The sequence below is a fragment of the Saccopteryx bilineata genome, chromosome 6 (assembly GCF_036850765.1).
Source record: "Saccopteryx bilineata isolate mSacBil1 chromosome 6, mSacBil1_pri_phased_curated, whole genome shotgun sequence".
NCBI lineage: Eukaryota > Metazoa > Chordata > Mammalia > Chiroptera > Emballonuridae > Saccopteryx > Saccopteryx bilineata.
This window is the reverse complement of record NC_089495.1, coordinates 121,181,876-121,205,960: the sequence shown is the minus strand read 5'-3', so window position 1 is coordinate 121,205,960 and position 24,085 is coordinate 121,181,876. Positions and strand designations below refer to the sequence as shown.

At 45.7% G+C, this 24,085-nt stretch overlaps 1 protein-coding gene across 1 annotated transcript in view; it reads right to left on the bottom strand.

Moving 5' to 3' along the window:
• CECR2 (CECR2 histone acetyl-lysine reader) overlaps nucleotides 1-24,085 on the bottom strand; it is a 175,521-nt gene that overhangs the window by 13,238 nt on the left and 138,198 nt on the right. Inside the window, exons 6-15 of the mRNA XM_066237775.1 lie at nucleotides 22,531-22,580; nucleotides 21,543-21,712; nucleotides 12,518-12,671; nucleotides 5,854-5,983; nucleotides 5,355-5,392; nucleotides 5,181-5,272; nucleotides 4,845-4,971; nucleotides 3,739-4,127; nucleotides 3,049-3,174; nucleotides 2,042-2,879 (exon numbers count right to left, since the gene is read on the bottom strand). Of these exons, the coding sequence (XP_066093872.1) occupies nucleotides 2,042-2,879; nucleotides 3,049-3,174; nucleotides 3,739-4,127; nucleotides 4,845-4,971; nucleotides 5,181-5,272; nucleotides 5,355-5,392; nucleotides 5,854-5,983; nucleotides 12,518-12,671; nucleotides 21,543-21,712; nucleotides 22,531-22,580 (2,114 nt within the window). The remainder of the gene's footprint in view (nucleotides 1-2,041; nucleotides 2,880-3,048; nucleotides 3,175-3,738; nucleotides 4,128-4,844; nucleotides 4,972-5,180; nucleotides 5,273-5,354; nucleotides 5,393-5,853; nucleotides 5,984-12,517; nucleotides 12,672-21,542; nucleotides 21,713-22,530; nucleotides 22,581-24,085) is intronic.

Below are 24,085 nucleotides of genomic sequence, written 5' to 3'. Positions count from 1 at the left end.
CTTTCCCAAGTGGCATCAGTGGAACTTCTCTTCTGAAGTTTCAAATTCCAGACACCCTTTGAAATAAGTATTAGAAAATCCAGCCCTGGCCAGCTGGCTCAGTGGTACAGCATCAGCCTGGCATATAGAAGTTCCGGGTTTAATTTCCAGTCAGGGCACACGGGAGAGGTGCCCATTTGCTTCTCCAGCCCTCCTCCTCTCGCCTCTCTCTCTCTTCCCCCCTTCCTCCCGCAGCCCTGGCTGGGTTGGAGAGAGTTGGCCCCAGGACAATGAGGATGGCTCCAAGGCCTCCATGTCAGGTGCTAAGAGCTCGGTTGCTGAGCAATGGACCTCACCCCAGATGGGCAGAACATCGCCCCTGAGTGGGTTTGCCAGGTGGATCCTGGTCAGAGCACATGCAGGAGTTTGTTTTTCTGCCTCCCCTCGTCTCACTGAATGGGAAAAAACCAACATCCTGCCAGAGCTGCTGCTCAGTGAGGAAGCTTTTCCTTTTCCTTTTTTTTTTTTTTTTTTTTTTTTGTATTTTTCTGAAGCTGGAAACGGGGAGAGACAGTCAGACAGACTCCCACATGCGCCTGACCGGGATCCACCCGGCACGCCCACCAGGGGGTGATGCTCTGCCCCTCCGGGGCGTCGCTCTGCCGCGACCAGAGCTACTCTAGCGCCTGGGGCAGAGGCCAAGGAGCCATCCCCAGCGCCCGGGCCATCTTTGCTCCAATGGAGCCTTGGCTGCGGGAGGGGAAAAGAGAGACAGAGAGGAAGGGGGGGGGGGTGGAGAAGCAAATGGGCGCTTCTCCTATGTGGCCTGGCCGGGAATCGAACCCAGGTCCCCCGCATGCTAGGCCGACGCTCTACCGCTGAGCCAATCGGCCAGGGCCAGAGGAGGCTTTTCCTTAAAAAAGACAATAAAAAGTAAGTTAGAGTTCCAGGCCTACCACCAACCTTTTTTCTTATTTTTTATGGAGGGACAGACAGGAAGGGAGAGAGATGAGAAGTATCAATTCTTCATTGCAGGTCCTTAGTTGTTCATTGATTGCTTTCTCATATGTGCCTTGATGGGGGGCACAGTGTGGCTACAGCAGAGCATATAGCGATCCTGCGCTCAAGCTGGTGACCTCAGGGTTTTGAATCTGGGTCCTCTGAATCCCAGTCTGACACTCTAGCCACTGCGCCGCCAGGTCAGACAGCTTACCACCAACCTTATGTGGACTCCTACACTGTTCTATAAAGTCCAGCCTCCACAATGCACAACATGCTGAATAGTCACACGCTACACACATGAGAACCTGTCCTAGGAATGAGCACTGTCAAATACGCGTGCATCTGACCCCTTCAGACATAGGTCTGTTCTCTGAAAGGGCACATATAAGAAATTCCTTCAAGATTTGTTGGATCTCACTCTTCTGCATTCATGTAACCAAGGAATAAAGGATACAAGTACTCAGACTTTATTTCGTAACAGTAACTCTGAGGTCATGAACTTTGGTGGCGGGTGCTGGGTCCAGTCTGTCTGGGGTCAGAGGTCAGTCTACCACTTACTAGGTAGATAAGAGCAAGTCCTCCATTAGCTTTGCCTGGAATTCCCATCTGGAAAAACAAGGCTAATAATAGCAGCTATCTGAAGGCTTTTTCTGAAAGTGAAATGAATTCATATTCACTGAAGCCTCAGAAAGTACCTGCACAGCAAGCCCTGTGTCTGAGCAGTCACTGCCGTGACCAGGACCCTCTGGGTCTTTGGGACAAAACCAGTGCCATGACTGGCCTAACCCTGAGGTGGTCAAGAAAAACAGGCTGGGCCCATACCGGGTTGCTCAGTGGGTAGAACGTGATCTCAGCATGCCAGGGTCACGGGTTCAGTCCCTGGTTAGGGTGTATGAGGCAATCAGTGGGTGCACAGCTGGGTGGTGCTTCTCCCCCACCCCCAAAAGAAAAAGAAAAGGAGGAAGGAAACCAGGTTAAGTTTGGCTTGACATTGTGTCAAGATTATCCGTGAATTGACAGCTTAAAGGGCCAGAAGTCACGTAAGTAATGTGTTCATTACCTCGGTCGCTGTCAGGCTCTTGTGTGTCACTGTCCTGCATCCTTCCAGGGTTCCCCAAGGCAGGTGTGGGGGCTGATGCGCTAGTGGACACTGAGGGAGTGCCCTGTGGAAAAGGGCCAGGCACATGGGGGGGCATGGGCTGTTGGGGGTGGTAAGGCACGCCGGGCGGGCACACGCGAGAGGACAGCTGCTGCATGGCGATCATTTCTGGACTGTCCATCATGGAGTCCCCTCCTTGCCCCCCTCGCAGAACCTGAGAGGGTGCTCCAAAGAGGGGACTCGGTGCTAGAGGCGGCTGCAGCCGACGCCCACCAGATGTACAGGGTGGCCGCACACACCCTGAAGAAGGGACACCATGAGGTAGGAAGCCTGATCGCTCAGTCCACTGGTTTGGAGGAAGGGGTGGTCTCATCACCTGGGCATCCATCATGTGGCTCAGAGTGCGAGGCTGGTGAGAGGGTCCCGGCCCCATGAAGGACTTCTCATCTGGCCCTAAGGGTCCCAGGTTTGTAGCACTGTGGTTCCCATTCCAGACAGCAGCGTGCACTCGGTTCAGGTATTTGTATGGTCGGTACATGTGGCTGGGAGGGATGTCTGAACTTTCAGGGAAGTCTGGGGGTTGGGCTGGAACCCCTGCATGCCGGGGTGGGAGGAAGCCTGGCTGGAACTGAGTCAGGGGGTACACATTTCCGTCCTGACCCGGGCTGCTCATCTGCCCAAGAGGTAAGGGTCCTGGTTGTGAGCCCACACTGGGAAGGTGCGCCAGCCCCCCACACACCGGCTTTTCTTCGGGCGTGCCCAGCCTGGGTCCTCGGTGTTTGTTAGTTCCGACAGAAGGCTGACAACGAGAAGAGAGGAGACAGCGGTGTTCACAACACACAGAACTGTGATGTGCTTCATCCATAGCAATGACTCAACAGAGCAAGTGACAGTGAAAGTGAACCCAGGAAGAGACCCAGAGTCAGCTCTGAGGCTCTGTGCCTACACTTGATGAGTAGGCTGCTTACCTGCATGGCAAAGGGCTGATGCTGGACAGGCTCCCCCGGGTGTGGCTCGGGGACTCGAGAGGAGACATATAAGCTGGCGGGGTCGGGTCCTCGAAGAGGACCAAATGTTTCGGGGATGGCGGGCCTCTGTGGGGTGTGAGTGACAGCAAGAAGAGTGGTGAGGAAAGCAGACATTAGGAAGAAAACATGGGTGTTTCTGAAGAGGAACACACCACAGAGCACTCACACCCCGCAGGGCACCGAGAAAGGAAGACTGCCAGCCATGGGCACCCCTCCATCAGGACTAGCTCCGGGGCCCAGAGCACCTCCCTCTCTGACATAGACTGCTGTTTACTGCCCCTCAACGCCACCAGCCTCTTAAGCTAACTCCCCACTCACCAGCAGCACTGTGAAATTTAATGCCACAGACGGGTTGTATATTACATGCACCATATGCACTGCTGTGTTTTATACATACAAAGACTTAAGACTTACTTTTATCCCAATTTTTGCCCACTTTGAGAATGCATGGTTCAAATGATTAGGAGGAAGGAGGATTTAAGACAAAGGAAGACTAAAGAAAGAACAGATGTGTGGAGGAAACAATCCACACACGTAAGTTATTATGGAGGAGGAGCCCAAATGGACGTCTTCCTTGCTCTGTGTTCACTGACTAGGAGAGGCTTCGGCACAATCTCAGCTATTTCTTACCATCTGGTTTAAAAGGGGCGCCTGGGTGGGCATCCCACCATAACGCAAGGGACGAGGGAGGCCGCGGCCATTTGAGGCGCCCACCTCCCGAGGGAGTAGCGTGGAGCTGCTGCTGGGGTCACCCCCAGAGGAGGGGGCTCGGCGTGCCGGTGGCAATGACTTCCCTCCATTCTCCACGGGTGGCTGTTTCCTGCTGGGCCCTTCGGAGTCCCTGGACCGGGTGCACACGTGGCTGCCCCCACTCCGCCCAGCCCGGCTCCGTCTCTTCTCCCGCTTCTCATCCTCTCTGATCCAGAACTCTTCATCTGTGTCTCCATCCTCGCCAGGAAAATGCTTCATCATTGCCCGATGGAAACACCTCTCTAAGTTATCTGACATCTTGGTATACTCTATGGGAAGATAAAGGACTGACTTTCAGGTAAAGCATTTATAAGCCACAGAAGACAATTCTACTAATAAACAGAAGATGCTACTGGGGTAAACTCAGAGCTTCCGTCCTAAGAGGCTCCAGCTGTATAACTCTAGGACCACTACCCCAAACTTGTGAGAATTTAATCACACCGCAGAACTACCAGGTTCATCCTGTCAGTGGTTTGCAGTCCGTGTTAAGCAGGTCCAGCAGAGTGGACTCACACTGGCCTGCAGGATAATGAGAAACAGCCTGAGCTCCCCAGCGGATGCACACTGTGCCAGTGGTCAGAGCAGCTCACCCACGGCGTTAGTACATACTCTCTATAACCAACCTAGAGACAGGCCTGGCTCACCAGAACTTGAGTCTCTAAAACAGCAGTTCTCAACCTATGGGTCGCGACCCCGGCAGGGGTCGAACGACCAAAACACAGGTCGCCTAAAGCCATCGGAAAATACATATTTATTATACATTTTTAAATAAAATATGTATTTATTATACAATACATTTTTAAATAAAATATGTATTTATTATACAATACATTTTTAAATAAAATATGTATTTCCGATGGCTTTAGGCAACCCCTGTGTTTTGGTCGTTCGACCCCCGCCGGGGTTGTGACCCACAGGTTGAGAACCGCTGCTCTAAAAGAAGAGGCAGTTTACTCTTGGTTACAGGGGAAGCCCCTCCCACTCACCGCTGTTTTCCCCATTGTATTTCCGACAGTTCCGGAATATAGTCTTCATGTCGTTCACAAATTCCTCCTTGGTGCAGTACAGCCCTCCATTTATTTTCTTCTCCATGCTTGAAATATCCATCGGGACCTAAAACAGGACATGTTTATTACAATAATCTGGAGAAAACATCTCATAATCCCTATGTGGCAAGGGAATCATACCATTTTAAGTTGCTCAAAGCTTGGTCTATATCCAGCAACTCTGACTTTCAAGAAAAATGAACTCAAACAGACAAAAACAAAAAGCAAGAGCAAAACACGTCACAACAGGTGTAACTGCACAGTAGGTTTAACTACCTTAATAATCTGATAATAGTTTGGGGCATATGATTCATCCACAGGTTCCAAAAAGGGCCAGGAATCCTTGTGAGCCTTTACCACATCTAGAACTGAGAGCCAGAGAAGACAGCTTAACACACTCACATAAGAGTCTTTTCACCAGAAACACAATAGCTGAGAATGGAAACTAACCTTTGTACATGGCGGTGAAATCATCATCCAACTCAAAGCTGTAAATCACAAATAAGAATTTAATAATGACTGTGACCTCCTCTCTCCTTAAACCCTCTTAATTCAACCACAGACCCACCTGACTGCATCAAATTTTGGAATAGACCCAATAATTATCATTAAAGACAAGTTTGTAATAGTGTTAACGCTCCAGAAATTAATTATGAAGATGAGGGTTAGCATAACTTAGCAAAAAAGGGAGCATCATTTGTCTCATCTACAAGACAATGAGGTGGCTTAGGTGATCCAGAACATAGTTTATGACCCTATGTTAGTAATTCAATAGCACACTCTTTCCCAGGTCTCATTTTACTTGAATGAGTATTTGTGATACAAAGAATAATAATCCAAAAAAGCACAAAATAGATTCAGAAGCTCACAAACATCAAACATGATGTACCACACAGAGTTGTTCTAAGGGTTAAATGAGAAACGTGCTTAACAAATGTCACATACTCACAGGTCTTTAGTCTTTTTCTCTTCCCTCATAGGGGAGTTGGGGTCCAGGTGGGAGAGCTCTGGGGGGAGCTCCTTCCCCTGGGCCAGCAGCCAGGCCCTCTCTTCCCTGAGCTTCCTCCTCTTAGCTCGGTCTACAGGGGACACAAAGCATCATGGTACAATGAGTTAAGGACGCTTCACTGATCAAGACATCAATTACATGTCCTTATCAGTATGAGAGGAGGAAGAAACAAAGGTCACAAAGCAGTGGTTGTGAATCATTGTGCTTCCTTCACCATCCTCTTTCTGATCATCAGGATGATTCTAGGGACGAGAGGCTTTATGAGTGGGGCTGTTTGCTCTTAGACACACTGAGATCCAAGCTGAGGAATAAGGGGGGTAGGGGCAAATACTGGAATGGGGGCAGGAAAAAGAACAAGGCTGAAGAGTAAAAAAATTTTAACAAAAAGAAAAAAAAAATAAAAGACTGAATGAGGAATTATCTTTGTCACTACCCGAGTCCTTTCCTCTTCAAGGACTAGACTATCAAATCAAACATACAGAACTTCATTTACACCTCCAAGCTCTCAAGGTTTGGCATTTACAAAGGTCTGCATGCACACCCACTGTCTGATCTCCAGCCCACCCCACACCGGCCGCTGGTCCCACTAAGCCGATGGCAATGGTAAGTGGCTGGTGTGGAGCTGGAAGGCAGAGGCCTTGTTTTCCTGGCTCACAGCACGCCCAGGAGAACACACATGCCATTCCATCACCAGCCTGGTGGGGCGCTCAGCGCAGGTAGGGACCAGGAAGGCCAGGGGACAGAAGAAGGCAGGGAATGAAGGACACTTTCATAAACAAACACTGAAGGGAAAAGCCCAGACAGGTCTTGGTTTCTTCCCCAAGGGACAGGCCCACAACTTCCACTGCTGTGAATGTGACAGGATTCTGCAAACAAGCATGCTTGCCAGCAGGATCCATTTGACTTGTGTCTTTGTTCCTATGTTATTTTCATTTATAAACTTAAAGAGTATCTATCTGCTTTAATTAATCAAAGGCATTTTGCTAGCAACAATGAAAAAAAATTTTTTTTGTTGTATTTTTCTGGAGTTGGAAACAGGGAGGCAGTCAGACAGACTCCCGCATGTGCCCGACTGGGATCCACCCGGCATGCCCACCAGGAGGCGATGCTCTGCCCATCTGGGCCATTGCTCTGTTGCATCCAGAGCCATTCTAGCGCCTGAGGCAGAGGCCAAGGAGCCATCCTCAGTGCCCGGGGGCCAACTTTGCTCCAATGGAGCCTTGGCTGCGGGAGGGGAAGAGAGAGACAGAGAGGAAGGAGAGGGGGAGGGGTGGAGAAGCAGATGGGCGCTTCTCCTGTGTGCCCTGGCTGGGAATCTAACCCAGGACTCCTGCACGCCAGGCCGATGCTCTACCACTGAGCCAACCGGCCAGGGCCTTAAAAATTTTTTTTTTAAAGAGAGCTTCAAGCTTAAAGTGTAACTACATTAATGAGTACTTATGCGTCCACTAAACTAAGCTTAGCATTTTCACCTTAACTTTAATACAGTATCTCTCAGTTTAATAATCCTTTTTTCTAGTTGACTGCAACTCTTTTGCATTTTGTAACAATATTATAATGACCATTCTTTTAACAACTTGCCTTGTAAACATGTATGAAAGTCCTCTACAAGTTCAGCAGCAGAATCGCTAGAGGTATGTACGTTACCTTTATCAGGCATTACCAAAGTGCTATTCTTTTCTTTCTTCTTTTTAAAAAATTATTTAGTGAGGCCTGACCGGTGGTGGCGCAGTGGATAAAGTGTTGACCTGGAAATGCTGAGGTCGCCGGTTTGAAACCCTGGGCTTGCCTGGTCAAGGCACATATGGGAGTTGATGCTTCCAGCTCCCCCCCCCCCCATCTCGTCTCGTCTCTCTCTCTCCCTCTCCTCTCTAAAAAATGAATAAATTAAATAAGTAAATAAATAAATAAAAATTATTTAGTGAGAGGAGGGGAGGCAGAGAAGACTCCCGCATGCACCCTGACCCGGATCCACCCAACAAGCCCACTAGGGGGCAATGCATTGCCCATCTAGGGCCCTTGCTCCATTGCAACCAGAGCCATGTTTTAGTGCCCGAAGAGGCGGCCATGGAGCCATCCTCAGCACCTGGGGCCAGGCCAATTCCAATCCAGCCATGGCTAGAAAAGGCGGGGAGGAGGGGAGAGAGGGAAAGAGAGGGGGAAAGAGAGGGGCGGGGGAGAGAGAGAAGTGAGAGAGGGAGAGGTGGAAAAGTTGATGGGCACTTCTCCTGTGTGCCCTGACTGGGAATCGAACCCAAGACTTCCACACATTGGGCTGATGCTCTACCACTGAGCCAACTGGCCAGGGCTCAAAGTGCTATTCTTTTAATAGTGATTTTAGTTATCTCACCTCACTTGGTATGATAAAAGTCAACATTTTGCCAAACAGATAGGAATGACATAAAATTTTGATGGTTTCCTTTTAATTTTTCTGACTGGAGTGACAATACATATATTTTCAGTTTACTGACCATTTAACTTGAACTTGTGTGTAAGTTGGAACAGGTACATTTACCTATTAAATGCAACTTAGATGTTCGCCTTAACATAGCATTTTTAACCTTTCTGTGCATAAAAGACATGTAAACATTTTCAAATACAATCTTAAACAATCTTGGATGATGTAAAAGATGACGGACTTGTTGGAAAGGATGGGACTGGTATTGAGTCAGCATTCGATTCTGTTATTGGAGTCAGGTTCAAGAAGTAGGTATCGCCTGACCAGGCAGTGGCGCAGTGGATAGAACGTTGGACTGGGACGCAGAGGACCCAGGTTCAAAACCCCAGGTTGCCAGCTTGTGCGCGGGCTCACCTGGTTTGAGCAAGGCTCACCAGCTTGAGCCCATGGTCACTGGCTTGAGCAAGGGGTTACTCGCTCTGCTATAGCTCCCCCCCATCAAGGCACATATAAGAAAGCAATTAATGAACAACTAAGGAACCGCAACGAAGAATTGATGTTTCTCATATCTCTCCCTTCCTGTCTGTCTGTCCCTACCTGTCCCTCTCTCTGACTGACTCTCTCTGTCTCTGACATACACACACACACACACACACACACACACACACACACACACACACACGAAGTAGTCATCAAGGGAGGTTTGTACAGAGCTTTCCTTTGTCTCATCATAAGTGACCTGTATTGCCTCAGGCCTTAGGTAACTGTTCAGTAAACTTTGGTTAACCTCTCTGTATCAGGATCTTGCTCCTCTAACTTTGATATTCCTGCTTCAATGAGATGAAAAGCATCAGCTAGCCTGATCAGGCAGTGGCACAGTGGAAAGTGCTGCCCTGAGATGCAGAGGACCCAGGTTTGAAATCCCAAGGTTGCTGGTTACAGCCCAAGGTCGTTGGTTTGAGCAAGGGTCCCTGGCTCTGCTATAGCGCCCCCCCCCCAATCAAGGTACATATGAGAAAGCAATCAATGAACAACTAAGGTGTCACAACAAAAAACTGATGCTTCTCATCTCTCTCCTTTCCTGTTCTTCTCGCTTAAAAAAAAAAGCATCAGCTAACTCTTTTGTAGAAAATTGTTCAGTTCTGTAGTTTCTAGGTCCCTGTTTTCTTCCTTAAATGCTGTCATCTGCTGCTCTTGTTCCATAAGGTCTTCATTGGTTAGTTCTTTGCTATGGGAGTCAATAACTCTGTGATGTCAAATTCACTGATGTCCAACTGCAGTTGATTACCAACAGCCCTTTTGGCTCTCTGTTCGTAAGTATGAGTTGTATATAAGTTGGATGTTTGTAACTCGGGGACTTGCTGTAGTCTATTATATTTTTACTGCTACAGTACTGAAATCAGTCATTTCTCCAAAGTGATCCTTTCTGAGAGAAATTAAATTGAGAGGTCACCATCTGAGTGTTAGAAGTTCTCTTGCTATTGGGTGTAAAGCACACCTTGTAAGGGCGCCATGATAACCACCACCACGCCTATGGAAAGGCCGACTGCACTCTGTTCTGCTTACCCATGCAGCTACTGATGAGACTACTGGGTTGCTTCTTTCCACCTTTCTTTAAAAAGATTTCTATTTATTGATTTTAGAGAAAAGAGAAAGAAAAAGAGAGAAAGCAGGGGAGGAGCAGGAAGCATCAACTCATAGTAGCTGTCTTGTTTACGTGCCTTGACCCGGCAAAGCCCTGGGTTTTGATCCGGAGACCTCAGCACTCCAGGTCAACGCTTTATCCACTGCGCCACCCCAGGTCAGGCTTTCCACCTTTCTTAATCCACTTCCCTCCTTTCAAATTTCTTTACACAGAAAGCCACGAGCCACGTGTGCTATGTCACTTTTTATGCCAGCAGTTTCAGGAAGCTGCACTAGTGACCGCAGCTCTGAACAGAGCATGCCAGGGAACAGAACCAGGAAGCCAGCTGTGTGCTCCCACACAGACAAAACTTAGGTGTTAACATGAAGTATATTCTGACTTGCTCTCAACACAACTATTTAGTCATTATGGTAGAAAACCCACATGCCCCCATGATCACTATCACTCGTGAGCTTGCTGTGTGCTAGGGACTGTCCTGTCTCCACTGAATCCTTCTAACAAGGCCTGCATGGCCCTATGTGGTGAGGCCTCTGCTCACCTGCCTGAACTCACTCCCTGCCAGTCTTCTCTGTGCTGCCCTTGCACCAGCCGCGTGCCATCTTGCTGCACGTGTGTACCTGTGTGCACGGATCGTCTCTGCTGTACACACACGCAGCATCATTCACAATCCGACTTAAATGGTTCTTCTATCATGTAATTCCTTTCATCTCAAAACCAGTTTTTTCTTTCTTTTTTTTTTATTATTAAGTGAGAGGCAGAGAGGCAGAGACAGATTCCCACATGCGGCCGACCAGGATCCACCCAAGCAAGCCCCCTACCAGGTGAAGCCCTGCCCATCTGGGGCCACTGCTCTGTTGCTCAGCAACCAAGCCATCTTAGTGCCTGAGGTGAGGCCATGGAGCTTTCCTCAGTGCCCGGGGCCAAATTTGCTCGAACCATTCGAGCCATAGCTGCAGGAGGAGAAAAGAGAGGGTGTAGGGGTGGAGGGGGGAAAGAGAAAAGTAGAGAAGCAAATGGTCGCTTCTCCTGTGTATCCTGACCAGGAATTGAACTTGGGACTTCCACACACTGGGCCAGTGCTCTATCACTGAGCCAATGGGCCAGAACCCACTTTTGTTTTTCTTCCAATTACTCACCACTCTCTGTGGTTCTACCATATGTGTTTCCTCTGTCTTCCTATCATTACAACACAGACTTCTTGAAAGAAGTATCTTATTTTATTTGCTACTATATTCTTACAACAGTGCCCAGTACAGCACAGGTGCTCAAAAAATATTTGTTGATTTAAAGAACAGCCTATAACACGGGTATTATTATTATTACTCTTACTGGTAAAGAAACTAAGCCACAAAAGTAAGTTTTGGACCTGTCTGTATAAACTAAAAGCCAAACTGACAATAGTGTGCCAAATGACAACCCCACTGAAAATTACAGGACCCCAGTGAGAAATATAAATAACTCAGAGCCATAGCTGCCATCTTGAGGAATTTAAGCCTAGCACTGGGAGAAAACCCGCAGCCCCATGAGGGGCACAGGGGAAACCTGCAGATGCTCTACACAGGAATGGGAGTAAACACGCACGGAGGGCAGACTTCTTCACATTTTTTTTCCCCCCTGAAGTTGGAAACAGGGAGGCAGTCAGACAGACTCCCGCATGTGCCCGACCGGGATCCACCCGGCATGTCCACCAGGGGGCAATGCTCTGCCCATCTGGGGTGTTGCTCTGTTGCAACCAGAGCCATTCTAGCACCTGGGACAACTTTGCTCCAATGGAGCCTTGGCTGCAGGAGGGGAAGAGAGAAACAGAGAGGAAGGAGAGGGGGAGGGGTAGAGAAGGAGATGGGCGCTTTTCCTGTGTGCCCTGGCTGGGAATCAAATCGGGGACTCCTGCACGCCAGGCTGACGCTCTACCACTGAGCCAACCGGCCAGGGCCGTCTTCAAATTTTATAGGCAAAATTAATTTAAATTTTGCAATGAAATACTGCATACAAGTTAAACCCATGTTATCCTATTTTAGTAAAAAAATTTAAATGTTCAATACACTTATTTCAAAGAAAATAGACATTTGTTGGTATTCAATCAAGCCAAATACCCTTATCACATGACATACCAGGTTCAGCTTATAGACATAACTGTTACTCACAGGTCTAGAAAGAGTTGTATTCTTTGCTGTCATTTCAAAGGAAGGAAATTTCATTACAGCAAGACTAAGGCCCGGACCTAAGCCTGAGGAAACCACCTGCCCTCATCCATACTATTTGTAGTGCCACAGCTAAAACACCTAGACGCTCCTCAAGCACACTCATCTATGTGTGAAGGGGACGCGACAGAGAGGAACACAGGGAGAGACAGACGGACGGACACATGGAGGACAATGCCCGGGCTTTAGCTGGAGCCCACGACAGTGAGGGAATAAGACAGACTGCAACGGATATCCCCAGAGCGGCCAGAAACAGCTTTTATAAATGACAGAACCCCACTGCACATGGTTTTGGCCACAGCAGGAGCGCTGTTCCCACACCCCATGGACCGGTCCAGACAATGCAGAAAGCCCACATACCTTCCACTGCCTTGACCTTTTCCTCCAGCTCCCGCTTCTTCTCCTCCTTGAGCATCTGCTCCTGCTCTGTCCTCTGTACCGCCAGCAGGATCTGGCGCTCTGCCTCCTCCTCCCTGCGCTTCTGCTTCTCCAGTCTGGTCAGCAGAGGGGTCTCCTGAGGGCCAGGAATGCAGAGTCAGCACACGACACACAAGGGCAGGTCTTCACTGAGTGAAGGTTCCATTTTTATGAACTGTTTATTCAATAAGTATTAGATAGGTAATGAATTTATAGTGTAACTACAAATTAATTTTATCACCTGAAGAATAGATGTGTGAATATATATTAAAAGATTTAAAAAAGATTATATTTACCGATATTACGGGGGGGGTATCAATTCATAGTTGCTTCAGTTTAGTTGTTAATTGCTTGTTTCTCCCATGTGCCTTGACTGCACAAGCTCAGGGTTTTGAACTGGCGACCTCGCATTCCAGGTCGACACTTGATTCTCTACACCACCACAGGCCAGGCACAACACAATGGGGATTTAAAACAGGGTACCTGTTTTGAGCCCAATGATTTACGGTCATTTGGAGTCTTTGGAAGATAACCCTATGAAGAACCGCCAAACCTCAGAAGAGCACGTGAGGCTGTACAGACAGATCGTGCTTAAAGGGTTAGTGCTTGATAAAGCACTTGATTCTAAGTACACTGAAAGAATGAAAGACAGCCACTAGACAGAACACATGCTCACAACTTTGAACAATGTGCCTTACCTTAACTTTCATACTTTAAAAATTGGGAGTCTGGTAGGAAGAGACACCATTTTGCCCTAAATACACAGGGAATTTGCCTAAGGAATCTAATAAAAGACAAAACACCCAAAATATAACAACAACACCCTACCCTAGACAATTATCATAATTTAATGAAGTTTCACTCTATGTATTTTCTAATATAACCAATCAGAGCCGTTTTGTAGCTAGGACACTTGAGCTAGGATGAAAACTGCTCCCGTTAAAAATTTACATTATTAAAAAAAAAATTACATTATTTTATTTATAGTTCCTGAAACCAGTTTAGATTCATATCAGGTTCAGATTTTGAAAGTTGCCATGCCTAGATAGACCATTTCAAAGTCATTTTTATCATTTAAGTTCTATGAGCCTGACTTTAAAGGAGTTTGCTGCCTACAAGGTATAATCTGGAATGAGTAAGAGATAAAAACCCATCACTATGGCACACAGGACACTGTACTCATAGGAGCCTCCACAGTCCAAACAGATTACAGTCCCCTAATACCTTACCCGATCAGCAGAGCAGGCAGTCATATGCCAGAGACCGTTTCTAAGGTGGGGATGCTTCTGGCACTGAGGGAAGGCAGTGCGGAAGCACACCCCTCCCTAGCAGTGACTCCTCAGCGCCAGCTTGTAAGCACCATTCCTTCATCCCCTCCAGGCCTTATTCCAGCTTTAGGTGACAGTGTTTTTCAGTTGAGAAGTTATGAGGGACTACAGTAACAAAGCAAACCAGTCACTCTTGTTCCTTTCAGCTGCACGGAGACTCCACGCAGACCTCTCGTGTGTGTGTGTGGGGGGAGGGGACTAAGCCTGTTCAAGGAATTACTTCATTCAAAGAAAACTGGAGTGCTTTCTATGTGCCAGACACAACGAAAAAGAGAAAAAAATGTGCACATATTTGCATATAATGATGACGATGTGAGTGTATTCTGCCCCACTATGAAGAAGGAGAGCTGGTGAAAACATAAAATAGTCTAACAAGGGGATATTAAATAGGATCAGAATATTTTTTTTTAACTTTATAAAAAAAGACTTTATTCATGAGAGAGAGAAGGGAAGGAGCAGGAAGCGTCAATGTGCCTTGACCAGGCAAGCCCAGCAGGCTTTTGAACTGGCAACCTCAGCGTTGCAGGATGACACAGGTCAGGCCAGATCAGAATATTTTTTTTTTTTAGTGAAAACGAGAGAGAAAGAGAGAGAGAGAGAGAGAGAGAAAAAGAAAGGAGAACACAAAGACAGGAAGGGAATGAATGGGAAGCATCAACTCAGAGCTGCATCACCTTAGTTGTCCACTGACAGCTTTCTCATATATATGTGCCTTGATGAGGGGGGGATCCAGCTCAAGCCAGTAACCATGGGGTTTCGAACCTGGGTCCTCAGCATCCCAGGTCAATGCTCTATCCAGCCTGGTCAGGCTGATTTATTGTATTATTAATATGTAAAGCTACGTTACAAACAGTAGCCACCCCCAAAGGAGATGCAACACAAACTCAAAACTCACTGGTGATAGATAAATCACATCAATGACCAAAAGGAAGAGGACAATAGTCTTTTCACTTACAAAATTGTTAAAGATGATAAAAAGTGGTAAATTTGTAAAAATGTAGTAAAAACAAATGCTATCAATACATTGGGACATGGGTCTTTTTGAGGACAATTTGATCAGATGTATCAAGAAACCTATACAGGGTATTTTCATGTCTTAAAAACTGATAGATGGGCAAAAATATTTCTGTGGTACTGTAATTTTTTTTTTTTAAGTCAGAGGCAGGGAGGCAGAGACCTACTCCCCTATGCTTCCTGACCAGGATCCCCCAGGCAAGCCTCAAAGACAAGATGCTGTACGCAACTGGGCCACAGCTCCTTTTGGTAACTGAGTTACTTTTTTGTGCCTGAGGCAGAGGCCATAGACCCGTCCTCAGCACCTGGGGCCAATGTTGCTGGAATCAATTGAGCCAAGGCTGCAGGAGAGGAAGTGGAGGAGGGAGAAGCAGATGGGCGCGTCTCCTGTGTGCCCTGACCAGGAATCAAACCCCTTACTTCTACATACTGGGCCAATGCCCTAACACTGAGCCAACCAGCCAGGGCCTCTCTGGTCAAGTAATAGGTGAAATTATATAGTCATCACTATGGAATCAATAAACATTTTATTTGAGGACTTCTTAAAGGAACACATTTCTCACAATGTTAAAGGAAAAACAAAGGTCACAGATTAATATTCCATACGATCCCAATTTAGTAATAAGTGCAGAAAAGGGCTGAAAGCAGAACTTTCCAAACTGAGAAAGCCAACCAGTGTTCTAATACAGGGGTCGGGAACCTATGGCTCACAAGCCAGATACAGCTCTTTTGATGGCTGCATCTAGCTCGCAGACAAATCGTTAAAAAAAAAAAAAAGTTAAAAATATAAAACATTCTCATGTATTACAATCCATTCATTTCCTACTGCTCATGTTCATGGTTGCGGGTGGCTGGAGCCAATCACAGCTGTCCTCCAACACAACACCAAATTTTTATTGGATAATGCATAATGTACATGGGCAGTTGTATGGCTCTCACGGAATCACATTTGAAAATATGTGGCGTTCATGGCTCTCTCAGCCAAAAAGGTTCCCGACCTCTGCTCTAATAGGATTTAACTTTTTTTTTCTTTTGGTCACAGAGACAGAGAGAAGGACAGTTAGGAACAGACAGAAATGGAGATGAGAAGCATCAATTCTTCATCGTGGCTCCTTAGTTGTTCATTGATTGCTTTCTCTTATGTGCCTTGATGGGGGGGGGGGTGCTACAGCAGAGCCAGTGACCCCTTGCTCAAGCCAGCGACCATGGAGTCATGTCTATGATCCCACGCTCAAGCCAGTGACCCTGTGCTCAAACCAGTGACCTCGGGGTTTTGAACCTGGGTCCTCTGCAGCCCAGTCCGATGCTCTAGCCACTGCACCACCACCTGGTCAGGCAGGATTTAACTTTTATTAGCTAACTTCCTCCAGTATGTGAACCCTGTTAAAGGTCTAAAATTAAATAAGGTTGAAGTTAGAATTTGTAGATTTTTATGGTGAGGTATTAAAAAAACGGACTAAACACCATTTATGATGTTTTTGTTAACACCAAAGCAGGAATTTTATTTTATTTATTGGTTTTAGAGAAAGAAGAAGGGAGAGAGAGACAGAGACAGAGAGAGAGAGAGAGAGAAACACTGACCTGCTGTTCCATTCATCCATGCACCCATTGGTTGATTCCTGCATGTGCCCTGACCAGGTAATGAATTGCAACCCTGAGGCACCAGGAGGATGCTCTATCCCACTAAGCAACCCAGACAGAATAGCTTAAACTTAATAAAGATGTAAACGATTCCTGCTAAATCAGAGGCTCATTTAACAAATATGTAAAAAATCACCCAGGCTTTTATTAACCAGAGTAAAATTCACATAATATCAATATTATTTCATTTACAAATTAAATTTAATGAGGTGACATTGATCAATAAGAGTACATAGGTTTCAGGTGAACATCTGTACAGCATTTGAACTGTTGATTGTGTTGTGTGCTCATCACCCCAAGTCAATAATTTTCCCTCACCAGGTATTTGTCCCTTTTTATTCTCCTCCTAAATCAGTTATTCTGTACAATTCAGTGGCATTTAGAGCATTCACACTGTTTTGCAGTTACCACCTTGTATTAAGTGCAAAACATTTCCAGTATGCTGTACCCACGCAGCAGCCACACTCCATCCTGCACTGCCCTGGCCCCGGCAATGCCAACGTGCTCTGTCCCTATGGATTCCCACGAATCTAGAGATTTCATAAATACAGAAGCACACAATGTATGTCTACTTACTTATTTTTAAATATATTAATATTTATGCTAAACACATGAGATGTAATAACTGAGTAAACCAGAGTTTACAGCATCTTAAAAAATAAATGTATACAACACAATAGCAAAAAAATTCAGTTAAAAAATGGATAGAGGATCTGAATAGACATTTTTCCTAAGACATACAGGATGCAAACAAGTACAGGAAAAGGTGCTCAACACCTCCGTAATCATTAGAGAAATGCAAAGTAAACCAGAAGTCACCTCACACCTGTCACAGTGGCTATCACCAATAAATCATCAAACAACAATTATTGGCCCTGGTTAGCTGGATCAGTGGATAGTGTCCACCTGCCGTGCAGACTTCCCAGGTTCAATCCCCAGTCAGGGCACACATGAAAAAAGACCATCTGCTTCTCTTTATCTCCCTCTCCCCCATTTTCTTTCTCTTTTCCTTCTGCAGCCAGTGGCTCAATTGGTCCAAGCATCAGCCCAGGGTGCTGAGGATAGCTGGCGTGCATGCGGAAGTCTATCTCCTCTCCTCTCAATTAAAAAAAAAATCAATTGTCCATAAAGATGTGGGTTTATTTCTGGGTTCTCTGTTCTGATCCATTGATCTATATGCCTGTTCCTATGCCAGTACCAAGCTGTTTTGAATACAATGGCCTTGTAGTATAACTTGATATCCAAAAATGTGATACCTCCCACTTTATTCTTCTTTTTCAAGATTGCTGAGGCTATTCGTGTTCTCTTTTGGTTCCATATAAATTTTTGAAATATGTGTTCTGTATCTTTGAAGTATGTCATTGGTATTTTATTTTATTATTTATTTTTTTACAGGGACAGAGAGAGAGTCAGAGAGAGGAATAGATAGGAACGGAGAGAGATGAGAAGCATCAATCATCAGTTTTTCGTAGAGACACCTTAGTTGTTCATTGATTGCTTTCTCATATGTGCCTTGACCATGGGCCTTCAGCAGACCGAGCAACCTTGCTAGAGCCAGCAACCTTGGGTCCAAGCTGGTGAGCTTTTTGCTCAAGCCAAATGAACTTGTACTCAAGCTGGCAACCTCGGGGTCTCGAACCTAGGTACTTCCGCATCCCAGTCCGACCTTCTATCTACTGCGTCACCGCCTGGTCAGGCTGTCATTGGTATTTTAATTGGTATTGCATTGAATTTATAAATTGCTTTGGGTAATATAGACATTTTAATGATGTTTATTCTTCCTAACCATGAGCACGGTATATGCTTCCACTTGTTTGTGTCTTCCTTGATTTCTTTTATCACAGGCAAGTGAAATAAGAGACAGGATAAACAAATGGGACTATATCAAACTAAAAAGCTTTTGCACAGCTAAAGACAATATGAACAGAATAAAAAGACAAACTACACAATGGGGAAACATATTTGACAATACATCTGATAAGAGATTAATAACCAAAATTTATAAAGAACTTGTAAAACTCAACACCAAGAAGACAATCCAATCAAAAAATGGGCACAAGAAATGAATAGACACTTCTCCAAAGAGGACATACAGATGGCCAATAGACAGATAAAAAAATGTTCAACATCACTAATCATTAGAGAAATGCAAATCAAAACCACAATGAAATATCACCTCACACCAGTCAGAATGGTGCTCATTAACAAAACAGCACACGATAGGTGCTGGCGAGGATGTGGAGAAAGGGGAACCCTCCTGCACTGCTGGTGGGAATGCAGACTGGTGCAGCCACTGTGGAAACAGTATGGAGATTCCTCAAAAAATTAGAAATGGACCCAGGCAGCATTGTTCACAATAGCGAAGATCTGGAAACAGCCCAAGTGTCTGTCAGTGGATGAGTGGATTAAAAAGCAGTGGTACATATATGTAATGGAATACTATGGGGCTATGAAAAAGAAGGAAATATTACCTTTTGCAACAATATGGAGGGACCTGGAAACTATTATGTTGAGTGAAATAAGCCAGGCAGAGAAAGAAAGAAAAAGGGGATGACAGGATGGGATAAACCTCAAGGGAAGGGGGAGTGCGCTATAGGGAGGGGAACAAGGGAGATGTTGAGGGGAATAGGGGGAGGGGGATACATTCGAGGTGACCCTAGAATCTATGTAAACACAATTAATTAAATAAAATAAAAGAATTATATTTATTTCTCTTTTTCTTTTTTTTTCTTTATTCATTTTTAGAGAGGAGAGAGAGAGGGAGAAAGGGAGAGAGAGAGAGAGAAGGGGGGAGGAGCTGGAAGCATCAACTCCCATATGTGCCTTGACCAGGCAAGCCCAGGGTTTCAAACCCGTGACCTCAGCATTTCCAGGTCGACGCTTTATCCACTGTGCCACCACAGGTCAGGCAGAATTATATTTATTTTAATATTTTTCTTCTCTTACAAAGAATCAGGTCTTGAAATTTTTAGTATCATAATCATTAGTTTTATGTTTTTACATTTTTTCCTTAGTTCCTGCATCCCCCAAAACCTGGCAGTATAGCAACAGACACTGTAAAAGCTAATTAGGCATACGACTCATAGATGACTTAATATGCCATCATTAGTTGTATCAATAAAGTCACAACACTGTCACATCAAGTGCTAACACAATCCCTGTCCTGTAGCTATTTTAAGAGAATGAGACTGTGTGTTTTAACTCCTGGAAAACTGTCAGAATGAGCTGCAGATCACAAAAAGAGTGTATATGGAATTAAGTACACTGATGGGGAAATGCAGATTGCTTTGTTCATCCATAAAACTAGTTCTTGAGAAACTATAAATTCCTGCTAACAAAAGGTGATTTGCTAGAATTTTCCTTAGAGCAGAGGTCGGGAACCTTTTTGGCTGAGAGAGCCATGACCGCCACATGTTTTAAAATGGAATTCCGTGAGAGCCATACAACACCCGTGTAGGTTATGCATTATCCAATAAAAATTTGGTGTGTGTTGGAGGACAGCTGTGATTGGCTCCAGTCACCCGCAACCATGAACATGAGCAGTAGGAAATGAATGGATTGTAATACATGAGAATGTTTTATATTTTTTTTGTTTTTTGTTGTATTTTTCTGAAGCTGGAAATGGGGAGGCAGTCAGACAGACTCCCGCATGCACCCAATCGGGATCCACCCGGCATGCCCACCAGGGGGCGATGCTCTGCCCATCTGGGGCGTCGCTCTGCTGCAACCAGAGCCATTCTAGTGCCTGAGGCAGAGGCCATAGAGCCATCCTCAGCGCTTGGGCCAACTTTGCTCCAATGGAGCCCTAGCTGCGGGAGGGGAAGAGAGAGAGAAGAAGGAGAGGGGGAGGGGTGGAGAAGCAGATGGATGCTTCTCCTGTGTGCCCTGGCCGGGAATTGAACCTGGGACTCCTGCATGCCAGGCTGACGCTCTACCACTGAACCAACCTGCCAGGGCTTGTTTTATATTTTTAACATTTTTTTATTAAAAATTTTTTCTGCGAGTCAGATGCAGCCATCAAAAGAGCCACATCTGGCTCGTGAGCCATAGGTTCTCGACCCCTGCCTTAGAGCATCTAACTCAGGGGTTAGAAACACCATTACATGCACCACCAGTGTGCCCATCATTCTGTGTTTCCCCGGAGATGCCGCAGCAAAAAGTCATGAGCTTTCTCTTCAGGTTTCATGGCTGGTGGTCAACTGTTCTGTCTGCTACTGACACGGCTATGAAGTGAGTGAACTAAATCACCCCTGAGCTCTCATCACGGGGAAGGCACTGCGTGAGCTGCTACAGAGCTGAAATGACTAGTGAGACATGGCCCCTGATGTAAAGAAGCTTAAACAACGCACAATGGAATGAAGTAAGGGGTGAGTCCATACGTTACAGAGGACACTCCTGAGTCTGGGGGCATGAACAGCTTGTGGAGGATGACTTTAGAATAGGTTTTTGGAAGATTATTATATGAATGGGTAGGAAGTAGAGGGGGAAAAGTGTTTGAAAGTCATGAGTTAGGGTACATACACACAAAAACACAGAATGCATAGTTCATGAAAGATGGAGGAGAAGGCCAAAGCTCAGATGAGACGGGCCAGGAGCCGGCACCAGAGCTGCCACTTACTTAGTGGGAGAGAGACGATGGGAAGAGCCCACATACAGGGGGTGTGCACAGGTGACAGGAAACACCCTTGGGGGCTCAGGGAATGTCTCCTGTGGACTATGATGGGAGAAGGAAAGCTAGTACCAGACTGTGAAAATCCACAGTAAGTACTGGAGTGTGGAGGCCTGCAGACTTCTTGCATAAGAATTAATTCTGTAGCCCACAGGAAGGCCCAGAAGTGGCGTGAGGTCCCATTTAATACTCCAGATGAGAGAGGATGATGGCTGTACCACATCCAGGAGATGGGAGTGTGTGCCAAACCTCTAACAAAGAACTTAACTAACGTAGCTTTACACCTGACAGAGGGCAGAAAGGCTGCCCTGCATACCTTCTGGGCAATCATGCTGCAGATCTCGGGGAGGAAGTCCTCGCTGAGGAGCTTATACAGCTGCCGTTCTCGAAGGGAGGTCCTTTCCCGGAAACTTTCTGTCACCTGTCTCCATTCTTCTTCTGTTTGGCATAGAAGCCACCAAGTGCCTTGACCTGGCCCTTGGGACCCTGAAAAAGAAGAAAATCAATGGGTTCCTTAAATAGATCCCACTGGGACCTTTTTCCTACTTATTCTCAATTTCGTGTTTAGTCTGGGTCCTGACCAAAAAAGAGAGAATCAGAAAAAAAGTCCTATTACTTACACTGATCTGCTCCTGTGTGTACCCTGACCCAGAATCAAACCCACAGGCTCTGTGCTTCAGAACGCTCCAACCAACCGAGCCGTCCAGCCAGAGCTTATTGGTTAATGTTCATAATGTGTTCTTTTGATACTCCTGTTGCTATCACTGTTTACAGCTAAAGGTGAACATGAACCAAAGGCAACACAAATATAACTTGTGTGACCTTCACAAGGTAGGTGTGAACACACTAGAAATGCAAGTGGTTTTACTATGATCCTTCACAGTCGTCCCTGTTTCACAGACACTGAGACATTGTATTTTGATATTCCCCTCCAAATGACGTGACCTGGCGTAAACAGACTTAAATCTGAATAAGAAGCCTACTACTTACTACGTAGTAATACTACTCTTCTACGTAGTAAAACATTTTACACCAACAAGACGGCTCTTTCGTGTCTGGGTATCTGTTAAACTGTGGCCAGGCGACAGGACAAGAGCTGAACAAACAACTCCTGATCTAAGCTCTCTGTCAGAGGGAAAGACGGGCACAAAGTGCTAGGAGGCGAGAACAGAGGGCAGGCAGGAAAGCACTCAGGTGGCCTGGCGGTAATCTTAACTGCTCTGTGGAACTTTGGACAAGAGTCCCCGTTGTAACACAGAATCACTTAATTTCTTCCTTTCTAACAATCCCAGCAGGGGCATTACCATTTCTTGTCTGTGGCTCAGGTGCCAAGGAGTTTTCTTCCTGCTTTTCACTGAAACACAGGAAAAAGAGATCAACAATGAAAACAAGACATGTTCAAAACTGCTGTTTCCCTTTAAGGTTGACCCAGCTACATACAAGGTGGTGTGCACCAAGGGCAAGGTCAGAAGTGACTATACTAAACAAATGAACACTAGGATGGGGATGTATTGTTGTAGAGGGCAAAACCCATGTAGGAACCCACTGTTATGGTAGCATCAGTCATAGGAAAAAACTAACTTTTAGAACATTAAAAACAAAAACAAAACAAGAAACCAAAGAGAGGAGTTAACAATCAAAAGCCAAGAGAAGAACAACCCTAAGGATTACAAGGCCTTTCTCCTCTGACTCAGAGCTGCAGTGAAAACGAGGAATGTAGGTGGGCAGAGGTAGGTTTGCAGCTATAACACAATTAAATAATAACTAATAACTAATAAATTATAATGTAAGGATGAAGTGTGTAGAGGCACTCACAACTATAAACCTGTGTTTAAATTTAACCTCATATGAAGTAGTGGTTAAGAACATGACCTAGGGACAGTTAAATTTTCTTTTTCTTTTTTGATTTTATTTTAGAGAGAGGAGAGAATGAGAGAGAGAGAGAGAAGGGGAGAGAGCAGGAAGCATCAACTCCCACATGTGCCTTGACCAGGCAAGCTCGGGGTTTCGAACGGGCAACCTCAGCACTCCAGGTCACCACAGGCCAGGCGAGGAAGTTCATTAATATTCCCACCAAATGGAGCGACTAACTATGCCTACCTCACAGGGACAGTGGGCATTCAGTTATAAAATACAAAAGTGTTCAACACGATGGTGCTAAGGATCACTGTCATTTGTATCTGAGTCACACTGGACAGACTGCTCCACAAAACGTCCTGTGAGAATGAACAAGTCCCAGATCGCCACTGTCCCGTCTGGGAACCAGGAGCCACATGTGGCTGCTGAGCACCTGAAATGTATAACTGATGAACTAATTTTCCATTTTATTTAAGAACATTTAATACTTTATTGACTATAGAGATGTAAAGAATAAAATCACCAGCGAGGGTAACATGAGTCCATGTACACTTGCTGAAATGATTCTTCTCAACACTAAGGGACTTCAATTTCACTTACAGGGAAATGGAGATTGGTACAAAACCACTTTTAAATACACAGGGAGGTACAGATTGCTAAACAAATCCAGAAACAGATGTGTGTACACAATGTGATAATAGGACACTTCTCATAAACATTGTAGGAAGTAAGTTGCAACCTGTAGTCAATTTTCTGGAAAGTTAAGCAGAATACTTTTTATTATTAAGTGAGAGGAGGAGAAGCAGAGACAGACACCCACATGTACCCTGACTGGGATCCACCCAGCAAGTCCACTGTGCAGTGATGCACTGCTCTGTTGCTCGGCAACCAATCTATTTAGCACCTGAGATGGAGGCCATGGAACCATCCTCTGTGCTCAGGGCCAACTTTGCTTGAACCATTTGAGCCATGGCTGCAGGAGAGGAAGAGAGAGAGGGGAGG